This window comes from Nicotiana tomentosiformis, chromosome 10 (genome assembly GCF_000390325.3).
Source record: "Nicotiana tomentosiformis chromosome 10, ASM39032v3, whole genome shotgun sequence".
Classification (NCBI taxonomy): domain Eukaryota; kingdom Viridiplantae; phylum Streptophyta; class Magnoliopsida; order Solanales; family Solanaceae; genus Nicotiana; species Nicotiana tomentosiformis.
The window spans coordinates 5,533,134-5,552,783 of record NC_090821.1 but is presented as its reverse complement, the minus strand read 5'-3'; the positions used below and the strand labels follow the sequence as shown (position 1 = coordinate 5,552,783).

Genomic DNA, 19,650 nt, shown 5'->3' with positions numbered 1-19,650 from the left:
ATCCCCCTTCACTGTTTCATCCGCAAATCTATGAGCTGCTTTAGCTAATAACCGTGCTTCCTGTCACTGAGTTGCTCTCTCGCATCTAGGTCCACCTCCTCTTCATTGTTCACCATTGTATTCTGAGTTGAAGGCTGACCCAACAGCAATCCGCTCGATTCTTTCTTCTTTCTCAACTGCCGCAGCTTCTTGTCTAATTGTGGATCGTATGTGTTATACCCCATGTTTTCGTACGTGAAAGTACGCCATAAGTAAATTGATGAAAGATTGGAAATAAGATATTACATTTCGCATTTTCGTACGTTAAAATTTCGTCGCAAGTTAATCGACGTAAGTTCGGGAATGAGATTATTTTGAGATTATATGCATTATGCTATTTCAAACAAGTGGCGAGTAAGTGCCATGAATGATAAAGGGTACACAAATTAAAGAAAATAAGTTTCATTGAAGGTTGTCGATTTGGGATAAAATATGGTCTGAGCTATAATACCCGATATTTACCATACAAGGTACCATATGACCGTGATAGTATGATGTATAAAGTATATTAAAAATGAGTAGTATTTTAAGTAATTTAAGATAATTCTTAATTATGTGGATAATTGGTTAATTATCGAATAATGGGACATTACCTAATTAATTAATAAATTATAAGATACGACCAACCCCTCCCCCAAAAAAAAACGTGGCAGCTAGCCACATTCTAAAGAAATGACTCTTAGTCATTTCTTATTAGGTGGCATAATGTGTTAGTTAAACATTCACTCCATTCTAATATTTTCCATACTAAAGACTATACAATCATTTAGAATGTTAGTCATTCTTACAACCAGAACGTTAGCCATTTTTACAAGCTTTTAACAAAACATCTTTCAACCAAAATCCAACGAGAATTATTAGAAGCTTAACAATATAAAAATTTTGCGGTTCTAAAGGAGTAAAGTGCAGCCTTTTTCAAGAATATCATACAGATTTTTTCCTACTCTAGGTATTAAGGTTATCCCTTCTTTCTTTTTGGCATGACCCAAATGATACTGAAAGAAACGAGCAAACGCACAGTTTCTATAAACGACTCTATTCATAGAAATATTAGGGGTGTCTATATTCTTGATTCCCCATGTGAATTATTATTAAATCTTCTGTTCATGGGTCTCAGAAAAATACGTATTTGATAAAATTTATCCGGCATGCATATTATTTTTATGATATTCAGTGAAAATCTTATTAACGTATTTCTTAAGGCATATTATTTTTATGACATTCCGAGAAAATATTATTAACGTATTTCTTATGCATTTCATACATTTATACATATACATTAACCCATGACCAGATGGCGTTATATACGTGTATATATGTATATTATATATATATATGGGATATGGGAAAAAGTTATGGCGTTATATATGCACCACCACCTTATCAGCTGGTATACGTTGATGATTTGCCCACAGTGGCCGAAATGATATGATGCGATGCCCTCAGAGGCTTGATGATGTTATGAACGCATATACCAATGCATGGTATGACATTTATACGCATATGCATGGCATTATAAAAATGAAATGATTCACAGAGCTATGCAGACGTACATGTCGAGTCTTTTACTCCATGTTTCTCTCATGTCTATTATTTACTGATTTTCATTCCTTACATACTCGGTATATTATTTGTACAGACGTCCCTTTTGCCTGGGGACGCTGCGTTTCATGCCCGCATGTCTCGATAGACAGGTCGAGAGTCCTCCAAATAGGCAATCAGCTCAGCGGAAGATGTTGGTACACTCTATTTGTTCCGGAGTTGCTTGTGTGGTCAGTATGATTAGGACATGTACTGATTAGTATGGCGGAGCCTTGTCCCGACCTTTATGACATTTATGTACTCTTAGAGGCTTGTAGACATATGTCGTGTACGTGAAAGATTGTACGGCCGTGTCGGCCTATGTTTTGAGTTTATAAATGACGATGTTGGCCTATTAGACCCGTATATCATGTATATGATGATGTAATAAGAAAGATACGTTACGTTGGTACTCGGTTGAGTAAGGTACCCGGTGCCCGTCGCGGCCCATCGGTTTGGGTCGTGACAGTATGGCACCAATTCCTTGGAAGAGGATCGAGTCTACACCGATGAACTTAACATGTTGTCTGCACACAGATAAGAGGAGCGTAAAAAAGAAAATAAAATAAAATTGCTCCTGAATTAGCACCGAAAATTAATTCAAACACTATTAATCGCCAATCCCCGGCAACGGCGCCAAAATTTGACGAGCGCAAAACTGGTGTATAAAACTTAGGCTCGCTAGTCAAAGATAGTATAGTATTAAATCGTCTACACAGGGATTGGGTTAAATAATGTTCTAATAAATCTTCAGCTCAACACTATCCAGGATAATAAATCTTTGATTTATATAATTATCGACTACTAATAAAACTAAGATTATTGATTGTAAGAAACTAATGGAAATCTAACGACTAAGTAGCAACAATTAAATATCAAGGTAAGAAGTAAGGGTTATGACAAGATATGTGATCAACTATTATTCAAGGTAACTCTGTGTTAAGCTCACTCTTAACTTCTATTGCCTCCTTCGATTTCAACAGATGATTAGGCCACCTTAGGGATTCAAATTCTTCTTCCGAATGAATGACAGTGCCCTTAATCAATCTAATAACATGTCCTATAAACATATGCACAAATACAGTGAATGGGTGATCTTTCGAAGAACGCCTCTCGACTATTCTTCTAAACTGGGTTAATTGATAACTCTCTAAGCTCTTTTGATTACCTATAAGAGGCGTAAACTCAATCCAAACAATATGGCACAATGCAAATTACAGCAACACTTCTCTTTCAATTAAAGTAAAACCACAATTAGCCTTGCAATTCAATTAATAACTCATTCAATGAATTTAGACAACTAACAGAGAGTAAAACCCAAAACAATAGTTAAATCGTGACATCCGTCAATAACCCTAAGAAAGATTACTCCATAGTAGAGAAGTTATTCATCACAAGAGTATTAGAAGAATAAGAAGCCATTACAATTCCCAAAATTAAACAAACTTCCGTATTGAATGAATCGGATCAAGTCTTTTGCGTCTCCGTTGCTTCCTTCCTTCTTCTCTCCCAAAAGTTCCTCTCAAAATCCCCCATACCCTTTTTTAGACGAGCTGGACTTCATATAGGTCAAAACGAGTCGCCTCCAAAATTATAAAAATTGGCTTGGAAAAAGTTTCTGGAACTGAACGTGCGTGGCCGCGCACCTGGGCCTATGACCGTGCATGGCCATGTACTGCTTCATTTGCGCGCTCAAGTGCCCGCTCAAGTGCGCGTTGGAGGGGTCTCATGCGCGACCGCGCACCTAGGTGAGCCTCCTGCTCGCTCTTCGTTTCTCCCGTTAAGTGCACTATTGCCCGTTGATCCCGAACATGATCCCAACTTAATCATTGGATTTTTACTCAGAGTTCAAATCTCCAAAATAGCTCGAATTAGCTCCACAACCTCATCGTAACTCGGAATCGCTCCTACAAAGCAAAAAACACACACTCAGTACAAAATAATACCATTTAAACCTCAAACACTAGTAAAGTGCAGCGAATTAGAGTCAATTAATGACCAAAATACGCAATTATAGTCTACCATCACCCTACATGAACACGGGATGCTCCGTGTATCGAGCTGCCCTTTGACTCACATATGACCCCGAAAAAAAATGACATAAAGTTGTGCATCTCCTAAGATGATGCGCAGAGTAAATAATCATTGGGATGGCTAAATGCTGGTGCTGAAGCTGATTTTGATCTTGTTGGGATGAATCAATTTGTGTTATTTGATATAGCGTTGGAGTATCTTCAACAAACATATTAGACAATGTCCCAAATATACAACATATAGCTGAAAGAAGCTTGTGATTGTTGTTTCATAGGATGTCTGAGATGTTCCGTGTTGAAAAGGTATACCACGAGGCGAGACAGGAAAAAAGTTTGTAAGTTGTCTAAGTCTTTCGTCTTCAATTGTTGCCGAATAGAATCTCATATTACAATCACTAGTCATTGGCCCTTAATCATAGACTTTTTTTATTTTAAACTGCTCATTCATTTGACATGTCAACAACGAATGAAAATATTTACGATACATTTCTAATAAGAGATGTCAAGTATATGATGGAATTAATCGAGTAAAAATTGACCAAAACATCACGATTATTAAAAAAATTATTTACGACATATTTCTAATACCTTAAAATGTTTAAGAAATCATTATTAAAATACGAATATCGAAAATGAAAAGTCATACGTACTAAAGTTTTAAGGGGCCATCAATATATATGATTTTTTTTATTTTTACTTTTTTGGATAAAAAGAATGGGAGTCTTAGGGTAACAGTAAAGCTGTCAGTGTGTAATCTATAGGTCAAGAGTTCAAGTCATGCATAATTTTTTTCTGATCCTATATGAATACGGAATATTTCGTACATCGGGCTGGTTGCTTTTTTTTTTTTTTTCTGATAAAAAGGTGAAGTTGTAATTGATGTTGAGATTTGAGATGAAAAAAAAAGGGAATGGAATGATAGGCGTGGACAAAGAGGAAACACACACTTGGCAGAAGTTTGGTAGTGGTAGAAAGAGTAGGTTCGTGGCCTTCAAACTTGCCAATGAAACAATATTAACATGTGTTGCTCTCTGGTTAAGTCATTAGTGTTTTTCCATGTTACTCTCTATTTCATTTTAGTACTGACCCTACCCATATTTTATGCTATAAGCCAGCTGAGTCATGACTGCTGTCACCAGTCAGCCGGACATCAGCACAAGCATAACAAATAAAAAAAATCGAACTTAAACTATTTTAACAGTGTAAGATTTTGGACATATAAATATTAATATGAGGATGAAAGAAAATGACCGATAAAATCAATTCTCTTGTATTCGGACATAAAATTTTAAGATTTTGGTACTGAGATTATTTTGTTGTGTACATTTGCTCATGCCGAATTACAATACATATGGATTTCTGTACTTGAGCAGATATTTCTGTGCCAGTGCCAGCCTGCCCATATGTATCTCCATGGATGATTGGCTGAGGCTGGCAGTCAACTTGTATATACTATAGATATTTTTGAAAATCTTAAAAAAAGAAAGATATTTCTGCTCATACCAAATCCCAAATACCATAATTTGACTTTGTAAAAAAGCGACCCTTTTTCATTTCTCTCTTAGGAAAAGAAAGAATAGAAAGACTTATGATAAATCATAAACATTGTACGTATATTATGGAGGATAGAATTTCAATTAATTTAGTTGTAGTAGAATATCGTAGAAACATAATTAATTCACAGCTTGTAAAATTTGGAAAACATGACTTTTTGAGTTAATATAAATATTAATTGTACATGATATTTGCAGTAAGGTTGAGCTGATTTTCGTTGCATAAATGCTAGGCCATTGGCTTAAATGTTTATGCATATCAATAATTCTCTCAAATTAGGTAGAGATATTTCCCGCAAGTTGAAAATAAAATATACTAAAAATAAGCTGATACGAGGCGGCTTGAAAATAGTTTAGCTAAAAAGGCAGAAAAAAATCAAAGAAAGCTCAGCTGGAAGCCTCGAAGCCTGGACCAAGATGCTCTCTCTCTCTCTCTCTCTCTCTCAATCACTTTTTTGGTCTTTGCTTCAACGCCTCCCTGTTCACTAATACGATGGCTATAAATACCCTTTTTTATGTGTCAAATAATTTTCAAAGTAACAATTTAAAGAGAAAAAATTCCAAGTATCCAACAATTCTCACGAGTAACGATTGACCATTTCACACTTCTACTTCTATGTGACGTTCTAGCAGTGGAGCTCTGAATTTTCCTTCAGTTTCAACCTTACTGCTTTAGGTGAGTTCATATTTAAGTTTACTTATTGAGTAATTTTGTAAATATTCTGTTTAAGAACTGTATAAAAGTAGCAGAAATCATTGAGTAATTTTTGTAAATATTTTGAATTATTTTGAAGTGTTAGAACTACTATTATGAATCAATTCCAAAGTGAACACGTTGCTATGTATTCTGTATTGCGAAGATTTATCCTAATTTTACATTGGTTGTCAACTTACTGTAATCCTCCTCTTTTATCTGCGTGTGAGGCCCGCAAGATGAGCAAGTTTACACTGGTGGAGTTAATAAGTTTGAGGTGTTGAAATGAATAAATACCTTTGGATTTACCAAATAGTACAAGTGCCATTCCTTTTGCATACTTTTTTAGTCTTCAATCTAGGTGATACTTAATTGGTAGTAATGTGCATATTGCAGTTGTTTGCATTCTTCATTTTTTTATGTGATAGGTATCCTGGAATTTTCAATTGTTTGTTGATATAGATGCTATCTCTGAATATGAGGTTGTATTTTTCTCGTTGCATTTAGCCCGTAAATAACTCTTTCTTGCCATTTGTCATATGAGGATCAACATCATGTTTCTTTCTTTTTGATCTGGGCTGCATGTTTTCATTGAATATGTGTGTTCAACAATTGCTTGGAATTTTAAGGAGATGTGACTTCTCTTTATTTACCTTTTTGCTGCATTACAAGTGGTCTTGAATAGAGTGGAATAGTTACAGAGGATTCATATAATTGATCCCAATATTGTTTAGGATCAGTTGTTCTGTAGCCTTCAACTCAATTAACTCTTTGAGTGTCCTTTCCGAGTTTCCGTCTTTATTATCCACATAGAAATGGTTAAAGTAGTTCATCTCTTAAAATGGGCCAGGAAACTTGTGGCATTCTAGCATTAAGGCCTCAAAGTCAACTTGACCCCAACTCTGGCTCTGGTGTGGTTGCATTTTCCACAAGGAGAAGTTGCTCACCTTTTCCAATAGCTTATTTTGCAAGTGAAACTTCATCTTCGGATTGTTATACTAAGCTTGAAGCTACATTTTGGAATCCTCCGAATTTGGAAAAACTCGTTGAGGCAGAGTGATACATTCTTGCAAAATGTACCCTCTACAAGCAGCAAACATCTCCCAGATTTCGGTGGAGAACAGTTCTGGAGAGTACCAGGTCATTCTGGTGTTGGATTGTTCGCGAGTGAATGTAGTCCTCCCCAGGTAACCAAATCAAAAGACTTAAGTTGTACCATTTACAAAAACTATCATATTCTATGCACGATGTAGAGACAATGAGAATAGGCACTCCTTTGGACTCTGTAACGGAATTGACTGGATATTATCTCTGCATTTCTCAGACAACCTACATTTATTTAATCATGAGCTGGACGGATGCTAATCATTTTGAAGAAAGAGAAGTCATTGGTAAATCAAGGATATGGAGTGAATTTAATGGAAAAAGCATCATTAATTGATCATGACAGCCAATCTCTACCTTTTGGTAATAACCAAAAGAAAAACCGAAGATACAATCAGCTGGAAAGTTCCGCAGGTAGTGAAGCAAAAGATAAATACTGAAGACAGTAAGCCTTCTGAAGTAATGTTGAAGAATGAATTGTTCAGCTGAAATTGATACCATGAAACGGGATGTATTTTAGGAAAAGAACCATTTTTGGGGTATGTACTGGTCTGAACTATGTCTAAAAGGTCTTGATTAAAGCACTTTACTAACATAAAACTGGTGCAAAAATCTTCTTTAAAATTTGTTATGGTCATGGTCTCCTAAAATCTAACCTACCAAGCGGGAGAAAAAAATGAAAGATCTTTCTAAGCTTTATTCTCGTATATATTGTTGCTACACTGACTTTTACTTGTTTAACTAATGTGCCTTTCTTATGACTTCTGCAGGTATGTCTTCTTCCCCATTAAAGCGGGTATTCTTACTGTCCCTTTAACATTCTAATTTGTACTTTAGGTTGATGGTCAATGTAAAAATAGTCATATTATGATATCAAGTTATCTTCAGTTTATTATCAATAGGAACTCCAGATTCGTCCAATCTACCTGATAAATACCAAGTATATATGGGAAATGAGTTTTAAAAGTTGGCTGCAGTTATTGTATGATAAGCTAAACCATATAACATTTTGAGGAAACTGAGTTGTTCTAGCTGGTATTCTCACTCTTATCCTAGTACAATGTGAGAAAAACTGGCATATCATCTGTGATCTTCTTATTTGTAACTCCAAATGTTTCTACAAAACAGTACTCTTGGAAATGATACTGTTGGTTTCACGTTTGACCTATTGAGTAGATTAAGAGCTCAAGCAATAATAACTCCGTTTCGATTTTGACCATATGATATCTTGCAGGAGAGTGAAATGGACGAAAATGCACCTACTCATCTTGCACTTGGCTGTCCCAGAAAAGAAATTGGATGTAAAAACGTTATACCTGACATGAACTTGGAGCCTCCTGCTCCGATTGATAATTTGGAGCCAACTTCCTCCAGAACTCGAAGTCTGGATTTGAGATCACTCCTTGGCCATAATGAGCAGGCAAGTTCATTGAAAGCCGATTTCTCCCCTGTCGTTCTGCTTGAACAGGAACCAGGTGGAAGATGGGTCAAGCGCCTCAAAATGAGTGCTTCTGGCTCATTTTCTGTTGGAACAAAGAGCTCTAACCTTTCAGGGAATACATCTCATGAGAAAGCAAACAAGTTTCTAAGCAAAATTGCTAAAGTTACTATAACCGGCTCAGAACTCACAGCTGGTAAACTTCATGGTGAAGAATTGATGGCTCGTGAAGGACCTCCAGCCTTAGCAAGGAATAGTGCCTCTTCATCTAAAAATGTTATGAAGAAAGATCTAGAGTTATTGACTTCACAGTCTTGGATGCGAAGGTGGCTTCATAATAGGATTCCCACTGCACAAAAGAGGCCTCAACCAGTGGTGGTTAGTACGCCTCGAGGCTCAAAGTTGGAAGTTGATGATTTTCAGAAGAAGCAGTTCCCAAGCATTGCTGCCATGGCCCTCATGGGAAAGGCATTAACTGGTTTTCAACCATGTGAATTCCAAAAAAGAGGTCCCTATGTAGTTTGGAGGAACACAGGAGTTTCTGAACCTACATAGCAGCAAGAGTTACTGTGCTTCAGGTTAGTCCACCGACGGTGCTGATGGCAGTGTTGGTCAGGCTATGCATAATGAGGACAAATGTGCTCTGGCTTAATATGTGATCATGCAATCAACTGCATTTTGGAGCTTAGTGTCGATTTGTTGGTGCTAGTAAGTACATAGCTTGTCTTAGATTTGGCTTCTAGTGTTTGCTTAGATGGGATTATCTCTGTATTTAACCAGTATGATAAAAATGCCAGACACCTTGTTTCTTGAACAGGCCATTCATCCGGCTGCTTTAGTCAGTGTGCGAGGGATCTCGATGATGTGGCAATTACGTGCTAAAGTAGGCGATGAGATCACTATGCAATGTTCGTCGTAGAGTCTAAGATCAGTTCATTGGACAGTTTGAACCATCCCACCTTTACTTTGTTGAAGACTCTTGAGTGAGTGACTACCTGCTCCACTCGTCAGCTGGTAGAAAGTTTTTCCTGGATCGAAAATTAACCAATAAGCAGCAAAATTTGGTTTACTAGATTAAAAGTTGCTCATCTTTTATCCCATCTTTTAGTGTCAGCTGCATGCTGATTTTAATGATTGCTTTAAATAGTTGTTTGTAATTGCTCATGAAAAGGCATCATTTTCATTATCATCTCCAGAGTTGTCAGTCGCTTATATTTCCTGGATGTGGAAGAATCCACTGTAAGCAAAGCTGTCGCTTCTTAAACCTTACAATTAGCAGACAGAGGATCAACATCAACGTAGAACTGATCAAATACTAAACCAGATCACTCCTTCCAGGAGCATGCTGGCTCCTTGAAAAGACAGTTAGCCCGAGGCGTCCCACATCACCTTTCATCTTTCAAAAGGATTAATGTTGTTAAAGTAATGACTGGACAGAAGCCATTACTTTTGCTTAACTTAGTCACATTCCTTTGGGTAAAAAAGAGAAATCATTTGGAATTCCAGAGATAGTTAAGGAAATAAAACTCAATGTCAAACTGAACGATATGTAGAAGAGATAAATTACTCCAATAAATAGACAACTAACACGAAACATAGTCAAAACAGTTACTATCAAAGCGACTGGTCAAAGTAGCCGTAGCCCATACTAAGACATGATATTTTCCAAATTAAGCTTAGAGAATGTCTAAAATAAGCAGGCCCTGCAAGAGCTCTATAAGCAAATGAACTAAACATTTCTTAAGTGTTGGTTGCCCGGGTGTAGATCTGCTGGCTAGCATGAGCAGACACCATCCTGATCGAGCCTCTTGCCATCAAATCTCTTATTGCCTTCCTAGCAAGTGATCCACTAATCTGCACATTCAATCAAATGAACAGATTAGCAATATTACACTGACATATTGGCCTACAAACATATACACTGAATCATAGTTTGCTGCCAATTACAACCAAGTACTAAAAACATCAAGCCACAAGACAATTTTAGGATCAAAACTCATGATTATGAAATGTATGAGCATACAAAGTAAATCACCAAGTACAATGCAGCAAACTACATTCAACAACAAGAACGCACTATCATAAAAAATTCATCATTCTACATGGCATATGCTTTGATCATATGGCCAAGCAGAAACAGAAAACGGCCACCACCATGGCACACAACGCGACTAAGCCCTCCAAGACATGGGTAAAAGGACTCACAAAGACTTACATATCTTGGAAACCAATAACACAAGGAAAATGCTTGATTAGAGACAGGTGATACTGATGGAAACACTTCATGATATTAATTGAAACCCCAGAAGCCAGGCAGTAGAAACACACAAATAATAGGCCATGAACTAGATCGGAATCATTCTCAACGAGTACATAAAAAGTGATCCCATTTTTTCATCAGGCCATGAAAAAGACCAATGATCAAAAGATAAAGAAGCATAGTCGATCCCCTCATGCTCGTTGATAGGCATGTCGTTAATAAAAAAATTGCATAATTAATTGGACACCTCTGCCCGGCAGGCAATTTCAGTGCTACAAAACTTTCTCTAATCACTGCTATGCCAGAAATAGGGAATCCTTAGAAAACTGAAATGCAAGTTGCGTGAGAGTTCCTTCCCCCACAAATGAGAAGATAAACATCAAAGCAATGAAAAAACCCAAACATCTGAATTATCATGTTATTTGTGAGCATCAAAAAACGAACTTTGAGTTTACAATTTCTAAGACTCTCTGGTGATCCAAGGAAGACTTAAGACAAGCTGTCCATTAGGTAATTGTGCTTATTTTAACCACTCTACTACTAAAAACTCGTAATAGTTCACAGTCATATGATATATCATCTTTTTAAGCTAACAGAACAAGCTCGACTAACCACCTTTTGCATCCACGGTATCTTCAAATATAACAGTATCATTATCAAAGCAATAAACTCTATATACATCTCTTAAAGAGAACCAGTATTAAGGTGCAAATCAAGTTTATGATGCCTAAAATCAAGTTGACTGTTAACGCAGATCCCACAAAATAGTAAGTTTATTGCAATAGACATAGGACGATAGATCTAATGCAGAATAAACAAGATTCAAAAAGTAAGAAAGAAATCACCAGATTAAATTTAAAATTTAAAAAGGAAACATACCCTGAGACGGTCGGAGAGGACAGAAGGAGTGATAAGCTTGTATTTAGGTGCTTCAGACAGAAGCTTATCGTACGTAGCCTTGTCGAACAATACCATGTTGTTCACCTTTTCCTTTTGCTTTCCCTTGCTCCACTTCTGCAAAATCCACAAATACAAATTTACATAAGTTACCTTCAAAATTAACCGCACATCAAAATAAAATAGTAAAAAACAAAAAGTAGGTGACCTTCTTCTTCTGCTTGCCACCACCGGACTTTGCAGGCTTTGAAGATGGAGGTGGAGCTGCCTTCTTTGGAGCCTACAAAAGAAAGGGAAAAAAACAAAATTCAGAAATTGAAATAAAGTGAAGTATAGCTAACGAAATTGGAGATGACTATTCGGAGGCGGAGGTCATACCATTGATCAGAGAGCGGCGGAGTTTTGAGGTAGAAATGAGAAGAGTTGTAAAGAAGGATATAGCGATATAAAAACCTAAATGGGATTTCTAGGGTTTATATTTGCCTCAAAATCGTAAAGCCCATAATCAGATATGGAGAAGCTCAGATAACTGGGCTTCCTAATGGGCCGTGTAGCCCAATCTACATGTTGCTGTGCCCTGAACTTTACAAAAAATTATTTTGGATGGACCTTTTTAAAATTACTATTTATATTTTGACCGCATTAATAAATTTTTTGAGAAAATACCTCACTTTAAAATTTTAAAGCACGCTTATCAAAATTTGAAGCACCTAGAATCCTGATGATCACTACAATTTTCAGCCACAAAATTCTGGTGGTCGAGCAGAATTTGTGGCAAATGATGATCACCATAAGCATATTATGGTATCTAAGATTTTTTTTATGGTATCACAAAACCCGACGATGTGGGCATACTTCCAAAATATGACGCAGAGGCTTATTCCCCAAAGGCTTTTCTTAACGAGATCAAAATCTATACGGTGGCACCGAAAGATATTATTTGTGCTAATCATCCAGATTTTATTATTAAATTCGATGTATGTATTTTAAAAATACAAAAAAATACTACAATACTATAAATTATAATTTCTATGTTTAGAAATATTTAAAGTTTTCTGAAAACATATTTGTCACATAATAATTATTATATCCCTCAAGAAATAGTAGTGGTATTCTTTTTAAGACGAATGGAGCCCAAATTATAGAGAATGGACGAGACGGGAAATTCTAAGTTTTTTTTTTTTTTTTGGTGCGAATTCTAAGTTGATAAATGTTGTCTGATCCAATTTGTGAAATCCGTACCTTATTTCATGAAATATTTTTCAGTAATTTGTGACCATAAGTATAGTTAACTAAATGTAAGTTTGAAAATTCTATTTCCTTTGATTTGACCGAGATTTTACTCACTCAAAACTCACTTGGAATTTCAGCTAGCACAGTTCATGTAATTAAAAATAAAGCAATTCAAGCTCAAAAGAGCTATTTCTAGGGGAGAAGCCAAGACACTATTGAAATTCAAATTCATGGCATATCAATTAGAGTTGTGACATTAAGGAACGGTTGAAATTTGAGCAAAAAAAAAAGTATTTAAAATTGGAGTTGATGTTTGAAAGAAAAAATAGTAACTCATTGGACATGAATTTCATTTGAAATAAAAAATAGTTGAAATGCGAAACTTTATGTCACACCCCTTTTTAGCCTCGAAAAATATATATGTTATGGGTTGTTGTGGGTTAAAGAATTTTTGTAAGTAAAGTGACATTTTTGAACACTTGGAATTGATTTTTGGGTGTTCCAAGTCACCTTTTATTTGAATCCCTATTCAAAGGAAGATTTGACTCTTTTCATGTTGGTCTACGAAAATAAAGTCCGGGTAAGAAATTCTGTTGACCGGGAAGAAAGTGTAAGGCATTCTTCGAGTTCCGTGGTTCTAGCACGGTCGCTTTTATTGACTAAAATTGGCTTGAATTAATTTTGGACAAACTATACCTTATTTGATTACCATATTTTACCTATATCGACGCGATTATGAGGATTAATGAAATTAGGACTATTTAAAGCTATTGGATATGGTACAAGATGTTACAACAACAACAACAACAATAACAATAACAATAACAACAACTCAGTATAATTCCACTAGTGGGTAGTGGGGTCTGGGGAGAGTAGTGTGTACACAGACCTTACTCCTACCCTGGGGTAGAGAGGCTGTTTCCAAATAACCCTCGGCATCCTTCCCTCCAAGAACTCCCCACCTTGCTCTTGGGGTGACTCGAACTCACAACCTATTGGTTGAAAGTGGAAGGTGCTTACCATTAGAGCAACCCACCTTGTGCTATATGGTACAAGATTATTGAATGTTAAACATCACGCTACTCATACGAGTTCGTGAATGAAGGAATTAAAGCGCGCCTACTAGTTGCTTAGCGCTTAAATTAATTATTAAAATTTAATTATTAGAAGCGATTAAGTTATTAAATTATTTATTTGAGAGGCAAGAATATGATATTAAATTTTACTTCACTAACATATAACAATTAAACTTGAGCTAGCATTTAAAATGCATCTAATTATCTAAACTCTAAAGTTAATTATTTATATTACAACCTTTATTTATGGAACAAAAGTGACCAGCTACTTTATTACATTGGGCATGATAATTGCCTTTCTGTTTAAATCATAAAATTTCACGGCCCATTTTCTCATGTCAAGTCTATATCAATCATCAACCAAGCCTTTCCATTCAGTCAGCACATGGATAATATCATACTAAACTTAAAAACAGAATCACTCCAATCTAACTCAAATATAAATTAATAACTCACAAACAAAAATACTAAACAAACAAACAAATAGATAATTCGTCTTTTGATATGTTATCGCTTACTAAAATCTCATCAAATAAACTAACTAGTATTACAAAGAACTAATTTAACAAAAGACGAAACATCACAAATTCAAATGCAAATTGAACGAGTTCCATTCAAATAGAAAATGTATACTAAAAAATTAAAATAAAATATTGCATTAACTAATTAAAAAAAAGAAAAAATACATAAGTACCCCCTAATCTATAGCCGGATTTCCAACTACACACTCTACCTTTGCGAGATTTTTATTACTCCCCCGAACTATTTTAAAGTCAATAAATTCGCCCTTAAAGTACCACATCCAAATTTTCGTTGGGCAGTGAACCACACTCGCTTGACACATCAGATTTCATTTAAAAAAAAATTCTTTTCCTTTCTCTTTTCTCTTCTTCATTACTCCAGTCACCACCAACAAACCGGAATAACAAAGATGCACTCATATTTTTCTTTTTTCTGCTGCTACGCTTCTTTAATGGCTATTATGGTAGAAGATTTTCGGATGGTGGCTATAATTGGTAATTGTGGGTGGCATAAAAATGATGAATGTTATAATTAAAGGGTGAGTGATGATATATAATATGAATATAAGTGTGTCTGCTAGGTTAGAAGAAATTTTTTTCCAGTTAAAATTTCAATACCTCCATTTTTTCCGGCATGGGAAGGTTTTCCGATGATGAATTTGTCCCCCCAAATCTGAGTGTATTTTGCTTTGCTTATGAATAGATATTTTTGAGAGTTTAATTTATGTGTGAAAAGGATAGAATAAGAAAGAAGAAAACGGAATAAAGGAAAAAAGAATAGTTAGACAAAATCGCCGGTGAGTGAATATCCACCGGAATTAGAGAAGAAACGAAAAAAGAAGTAAAAGAAAAAGACAAAGAAAAAGGAAAATGAAAAGGAAAAGTAAAGGAAAAAAGAGTAAGAAATTATATATCTCACTAAAAATGGTAAAAAAAAAAAAAAAAAAAAATCTGAAAATTATTTCTTCTTGCTTCTCACTCTCCCAAGGAGAGTGAAATACACACACTCTGTCACGTCAACTTTAAGGGTGCAAATAATGCTACTTTAAAATAGTTTAGGGGGGTAATAAAATTTCCGCAAAAATAGAGTGTATAGTTGGGAATCCGGCTATAGGTCATGGGGTACTTATGCATTTTCCCTTAAAAAAAGTGAGAAACGGATAATATCATCAAACAAAATACACTGATTAATACTTATACATAACATCAAAATCATACACTAAATCACATATCAAAGTTAAAAGGAAATGAAATTGACAAAAGTGTAAAAAAGATTGGACCTTTATTACAGCAAAAGCTTATTCCGTTACAATTGTAGTAGTATGATGAACGAGAACTAGGACCGAAGCTTAGCCAAACCGGTGACCTCGACGGAAACTCTCAAACTCGTCTCCGTTTTCCGTAAAATCCATATCGAAAAAGAGCTATCCGGTATGAAAAACTCTTGAAAATGAAAGATGGTGTTCTGGTTGAAGCCGAAGTTTATGAAAGCCTCTATGGCTAAAGGTATGTTCTTTATAAATAAAGTGCTACTACTATTTGATGCTCTTTAGTGGCGTGATATACCAATGAGAACTAGAAGGAAAATGCCTCTTTTATGAGTTAGGCATGAAAATCTTAGTGTATTTCATGGATGAGGGCTACTACCGTTTTTTCTTCTTCTTTTGTCTACTCACTTCTTCTCTTTAAAATGTGCCCCCCTCTCCTTGTGTGAGTGGAAGAAGATATATATGTGTAGGTCTAGTTGTATGCGTGTGAGCTTATGTCTATAATATAAAGAAAGGAGGAAGAATGTAGGGAATGGAATATGGATGATGGGACAAGGGAATGGATGATGGGAAAAAAAATAGTGTAATGAGTGAGTGATGGGACAAAGAAATAGTATAGGGAAGGTAGGAAGTAATTTTATTAGATTTTTTCTGTGCTTAAAATAAATTCTTCTGACCTCTATGTAGTAGAGTGTGTTAAAAATATTATGTATTCTCTAATAAAGCCTACTAATAAAAATAACATAAAAGTTAAAATATCAAGATTAGACCTAAAAAATATTAAATACAAAAAAAGTAGAAAAATCGAGTGGTAAAAAATTAGGTGCTCACAACATGCCCCTCTTTGCTTGGAAATAAGAAGATTTTTCAAACAAAGAAAATGTGAGCAATGTGACTAATTTTTGACCAACCCATTATTCAAAAAATGAAGAAATGAGAAAAGAGTGCAACCGTGTCTTGATTTTGGACAACCTACATATCGCGGGTTATAAGGGAATCAGATCGCATGTAATTCAAGGAGAATGATGGAATGATGGGTTGGAGAGCCGAGTGAGGTTCCGTCGAGGTTTCGGTTCGCGGTCATATTTATTACATCAAAAGAAATGAAAAATATATTAAAGAAAAGGAAAATACAAGATCTTATCTACTATTTGTGTCTTGTATCTTCACTTGAGATCTCGTAAACCCACATTGGAAGGCGGGTGCCTTGAATTTGAAACTTGCTGACCCGCATTCGGAGGTGGGTGATTTGAATTTGATGCTTGTTGACCCGCATTGGATGGTGGGTGCCTTCAGATGGAAGATTGATTCTTGAAGCTTGTGCGTGAACTTAGACTTGGATTGAGTCTTGAGTGCTCTTTTTTTTTATTAGAAGCCGAGAAGATAGACTTTGAGATGCTGGTCGATGTGTGCATTACGTCAAAGCTTGACCTCAACTATCTTTGTGCTCGAACAACCTTGTTTTTTCGATCAGAGTTTGGAACTTGATTATTGGACATGAAACTTGTGTTATGCGGGGAAACCTGCAAGATATCATAGACGAACAAAACGAACAAAATTTTTCTGCCCTAGTTTACATTAGGAAAATTTTGTGAGTTATTAGCAAAAGTTGTAAACTAGTTCTTTCTTTTTTAATTTAGAGAAAAGGAAGCGTCAGGGTGTGATGTAACCTATACTAAAATGCGGCTAGGGAACGGTTTACCCTATATCAAAAGAAAAACACAACTAGGGAATGATGTACCCTATATTGAGGAATGTAGCTACAGAATGATGCACTATATACTAATATGCGATAAGAGAATGGTGTACCCTATGTCAAAAGGAAAAACACAACTAGGGAATAGTGTACTCTATGTCAAAAAGAAAGACACAACTAGGGATTGGTGTACCCTATGTTGAGAAATGCAGCTGGGGAATGGTGTACCCTATACTAACATGCGACTAGGGAATGATGTACCCTATGTCAAATAGAAAACACAACTAGGGATTGGTGTATCCTATGTTGAGAAATATAATCAGGGAGTGGTGTACCCTTCAAAATGTGACTTGGGAATGATGTACCATGTGTCAAAAGAAAAACACAACTAGTGATTAGTGTACCCTATGTTGACAAGTGCCGCTAGGGAATGGTGTACCCTATGCTAACATAGACCAAGAAAGATTTTTTTTTTGTGGGTTTTTTTGTTTGAGAAAATTATTAGTATTTTTTAAAATAAATTGCCCCATAGCTTATTTTCTAAGGGAATGAACAATTGAATTTTTACATCGAGACTTCTTCCTTTTTAATTATCCTAGGAGAAAATTCATCAAACTAGGGCTTTTATCTTAGGAGAAAGATTCATCGGGCTAAGACGTCTACCCTAGGAGAAAATTCGTCAGACTAGGTTTTCTTATCTTAGGAGAAAGATTCACCAGACTAAGTTTTCTTATCTTAGGAGAAAATTCATCAGACTAAGACTTCTATCCTAGGAAAAAGATTCATTAAACTAATATTTTGATCTTAGGAGAAAATTCGTCAAACTAGGTCTTTTTATCTTGGGAGAAAGATTAATCAGACTAAGATTTCTTGTCCTAGGAGAACATTCATCATACTAAGTTTTTTTCTCTCTTAGGAGAAAGATTCATCAGACTAAGGATTTTTATCTTAGGAGAATGATTCATTAGGCTAAGATTTCTTATCCTAGGAGAAAATCAGACTAACTTTTCTTATTCTAGGAGAAAGATTCATCAGACTAAGACTTTTCACCTTAGGAGAAAGATTCATCAGACTAAGATTTCTTATGCTAGGAGAAAATTCATCAGACTAGGGCTTTTATCTTAGGAGAAAGATTTATCAGACTAATACTTATATCCTATGAAAAAATTCTCCAGACTAGGTTAACTTATCTTAGGAGAAAATTTCATCAGACTAAGTTTTCTTATCTTACAAGAAAAATTCACCAGACTAAGTTTTCTTATCTTAGGAGAAAATTTGTCAGACTAAAACTTCTATCCTAGGAGAAAGACTCATCAGACTAAAATTTTGATCCTAGGAGAAAATTTATTAGACTAAGTCGTTTTATCTAATGAGAAATATTCATCAAATTAAGACTTTTTATCTTAGGAGAAAGATTCATCAGACTAAGATTTTTTATCATAGGAGAAAATTCATCAGACTAGGTTATTTTATCTTAAGAGAAAGATTCATCAGACTAAGACTTCTATCCTAGGAGAAAATTCATCAGACTGGGTCGTTTTATCCTGCGAGAAAGATTCATCAGACTAAGGCTTTTTATCTTAGGAGAAAGATTCATCAAACTATGATTTCTTATCATAAGAGAAAATTTATCAGACTATAGTGTTTTATATTAAGAGAAAGATTCATCAGACTAAGACTTCTATCCTAGGAGAAAATTCATCGGACTAGGTTTTCTTATCTTAGGAGAAAATTCATCAGACTAAAACTTCTTATCCTAGAAGAAAGGGTCTCATACTAGAAAAATATTTACCCCAGGAGGAATAAGTCTCAAATTAGATTGTGTTACCTTAGGAGGAAAATGTGAAGAATAATGACATGATTTATGCATAATGAAAAATAAATAAAGGTAAAGGCTTGAGAAACTTCCCTTTTGGCTCTTCTCTTCTTTGTCTTTTTTTTGTCATTTTTCATTTTCATTTTTTTGCGCACTTTATTCCTTGCACTGCTTTGTTCCTGTTCTAAATAAAAAAAAATTGTCAGTTTTAAAAATGGTGGCCGGTTTGTAGCATTGGTGTCTTTGCCAGCTTGGCTTTGTGCTCATTCGCTATCGGAAGACCGACTGTATTGATAATTGACTATGTTGACGAAGACTTTGTTATCGCTTTTAAGAGACCTTTGCTCCCTGCTTATTTCGCGCCCAATATTATTTGTGTTTGTGGCTTCATTAGCCTTATCCCAAAAAGGATATTTTTTTGGTAACTTTTTTTTTGGGCAT

The 19,650-nt window shown here is 35.4% G+C and overlaps 2 protein-coding genes across 10 annotated transcripts; one reads left to right on the top strand and one right to left on the bottom strand.

Annotated features, from left to right (window-relative positions):
• The first annotated feature begins 5,618 nt into the window (after positions 1-5,618).
• LOC104087202 (F-box protein At2g16365) lies at positions 5,619-9,631 on the top strand. 9 transcript variants are annotated; one of them, XR_684241.4, is made up of 5 exons: positions 5,619-5,882; positions 6,751-7,087; positions 7,225-7,800; positions 8,239-9,150; positions 9,260-9,631. XR_684241.4 is itself a non-coding variant. In XM_009591610.4 (5 exons), exons 4-5 carry the CDS (start codon positions 7,777-7,779, stop codon positions 8,995-8,997), a joined length of 783 nt encoding a protein of 260 aa, XP_009589905.1. In that variant the 5' UTR covers positions 5,619-5,882; positions 6,751-7,087; positions 7,225-7,543; positions 7,775-7,776; the 3' UTR covers positions 8,998-9,631. The 9 variants fall into 9 exon arrangements, 7 of the variants coding, with proteins under 7 accessions (XP_009589905.1, XP_033509552.1, XP_009589906.1 ...); XR_684242.4 differs by having other exon boundaries at positions 9,240-9,631; XM_009591610.4 differs by having other exon boundaries at positions 7,225-7,543; positions 7,775-7,800; positions 8,239-9,631.
• A 359-nt stretch (positions 9,632-9,990) lies between these two features.
• On the bottom strand, positions 9,991-12,130 carry LOC104087204 (small ribosomal subunit protein eS25). The gene is made up of 4 exons (XM_009591613.4): positions 11,978-12,130; positions 11,808-11,879; positions 11,582-11,716; positions 9,991-10,296 (listed from the first exon to the last, which is right to left on the bottom strand). The coding sequence occupies exons 1-4, from the start codon at positions 11,978-11,980 to the stop codon at positions 10,183-10,185; spliced, it is 324 nt and encodes a 107-aa protein (XP_009589908.1). The 5' UTR covers positions 11,981-12,130; the 3' UTR covers positions 9,991-10,182.
• Positions 12,131-19,650: the final 7,520 nt, after the last annotated feature.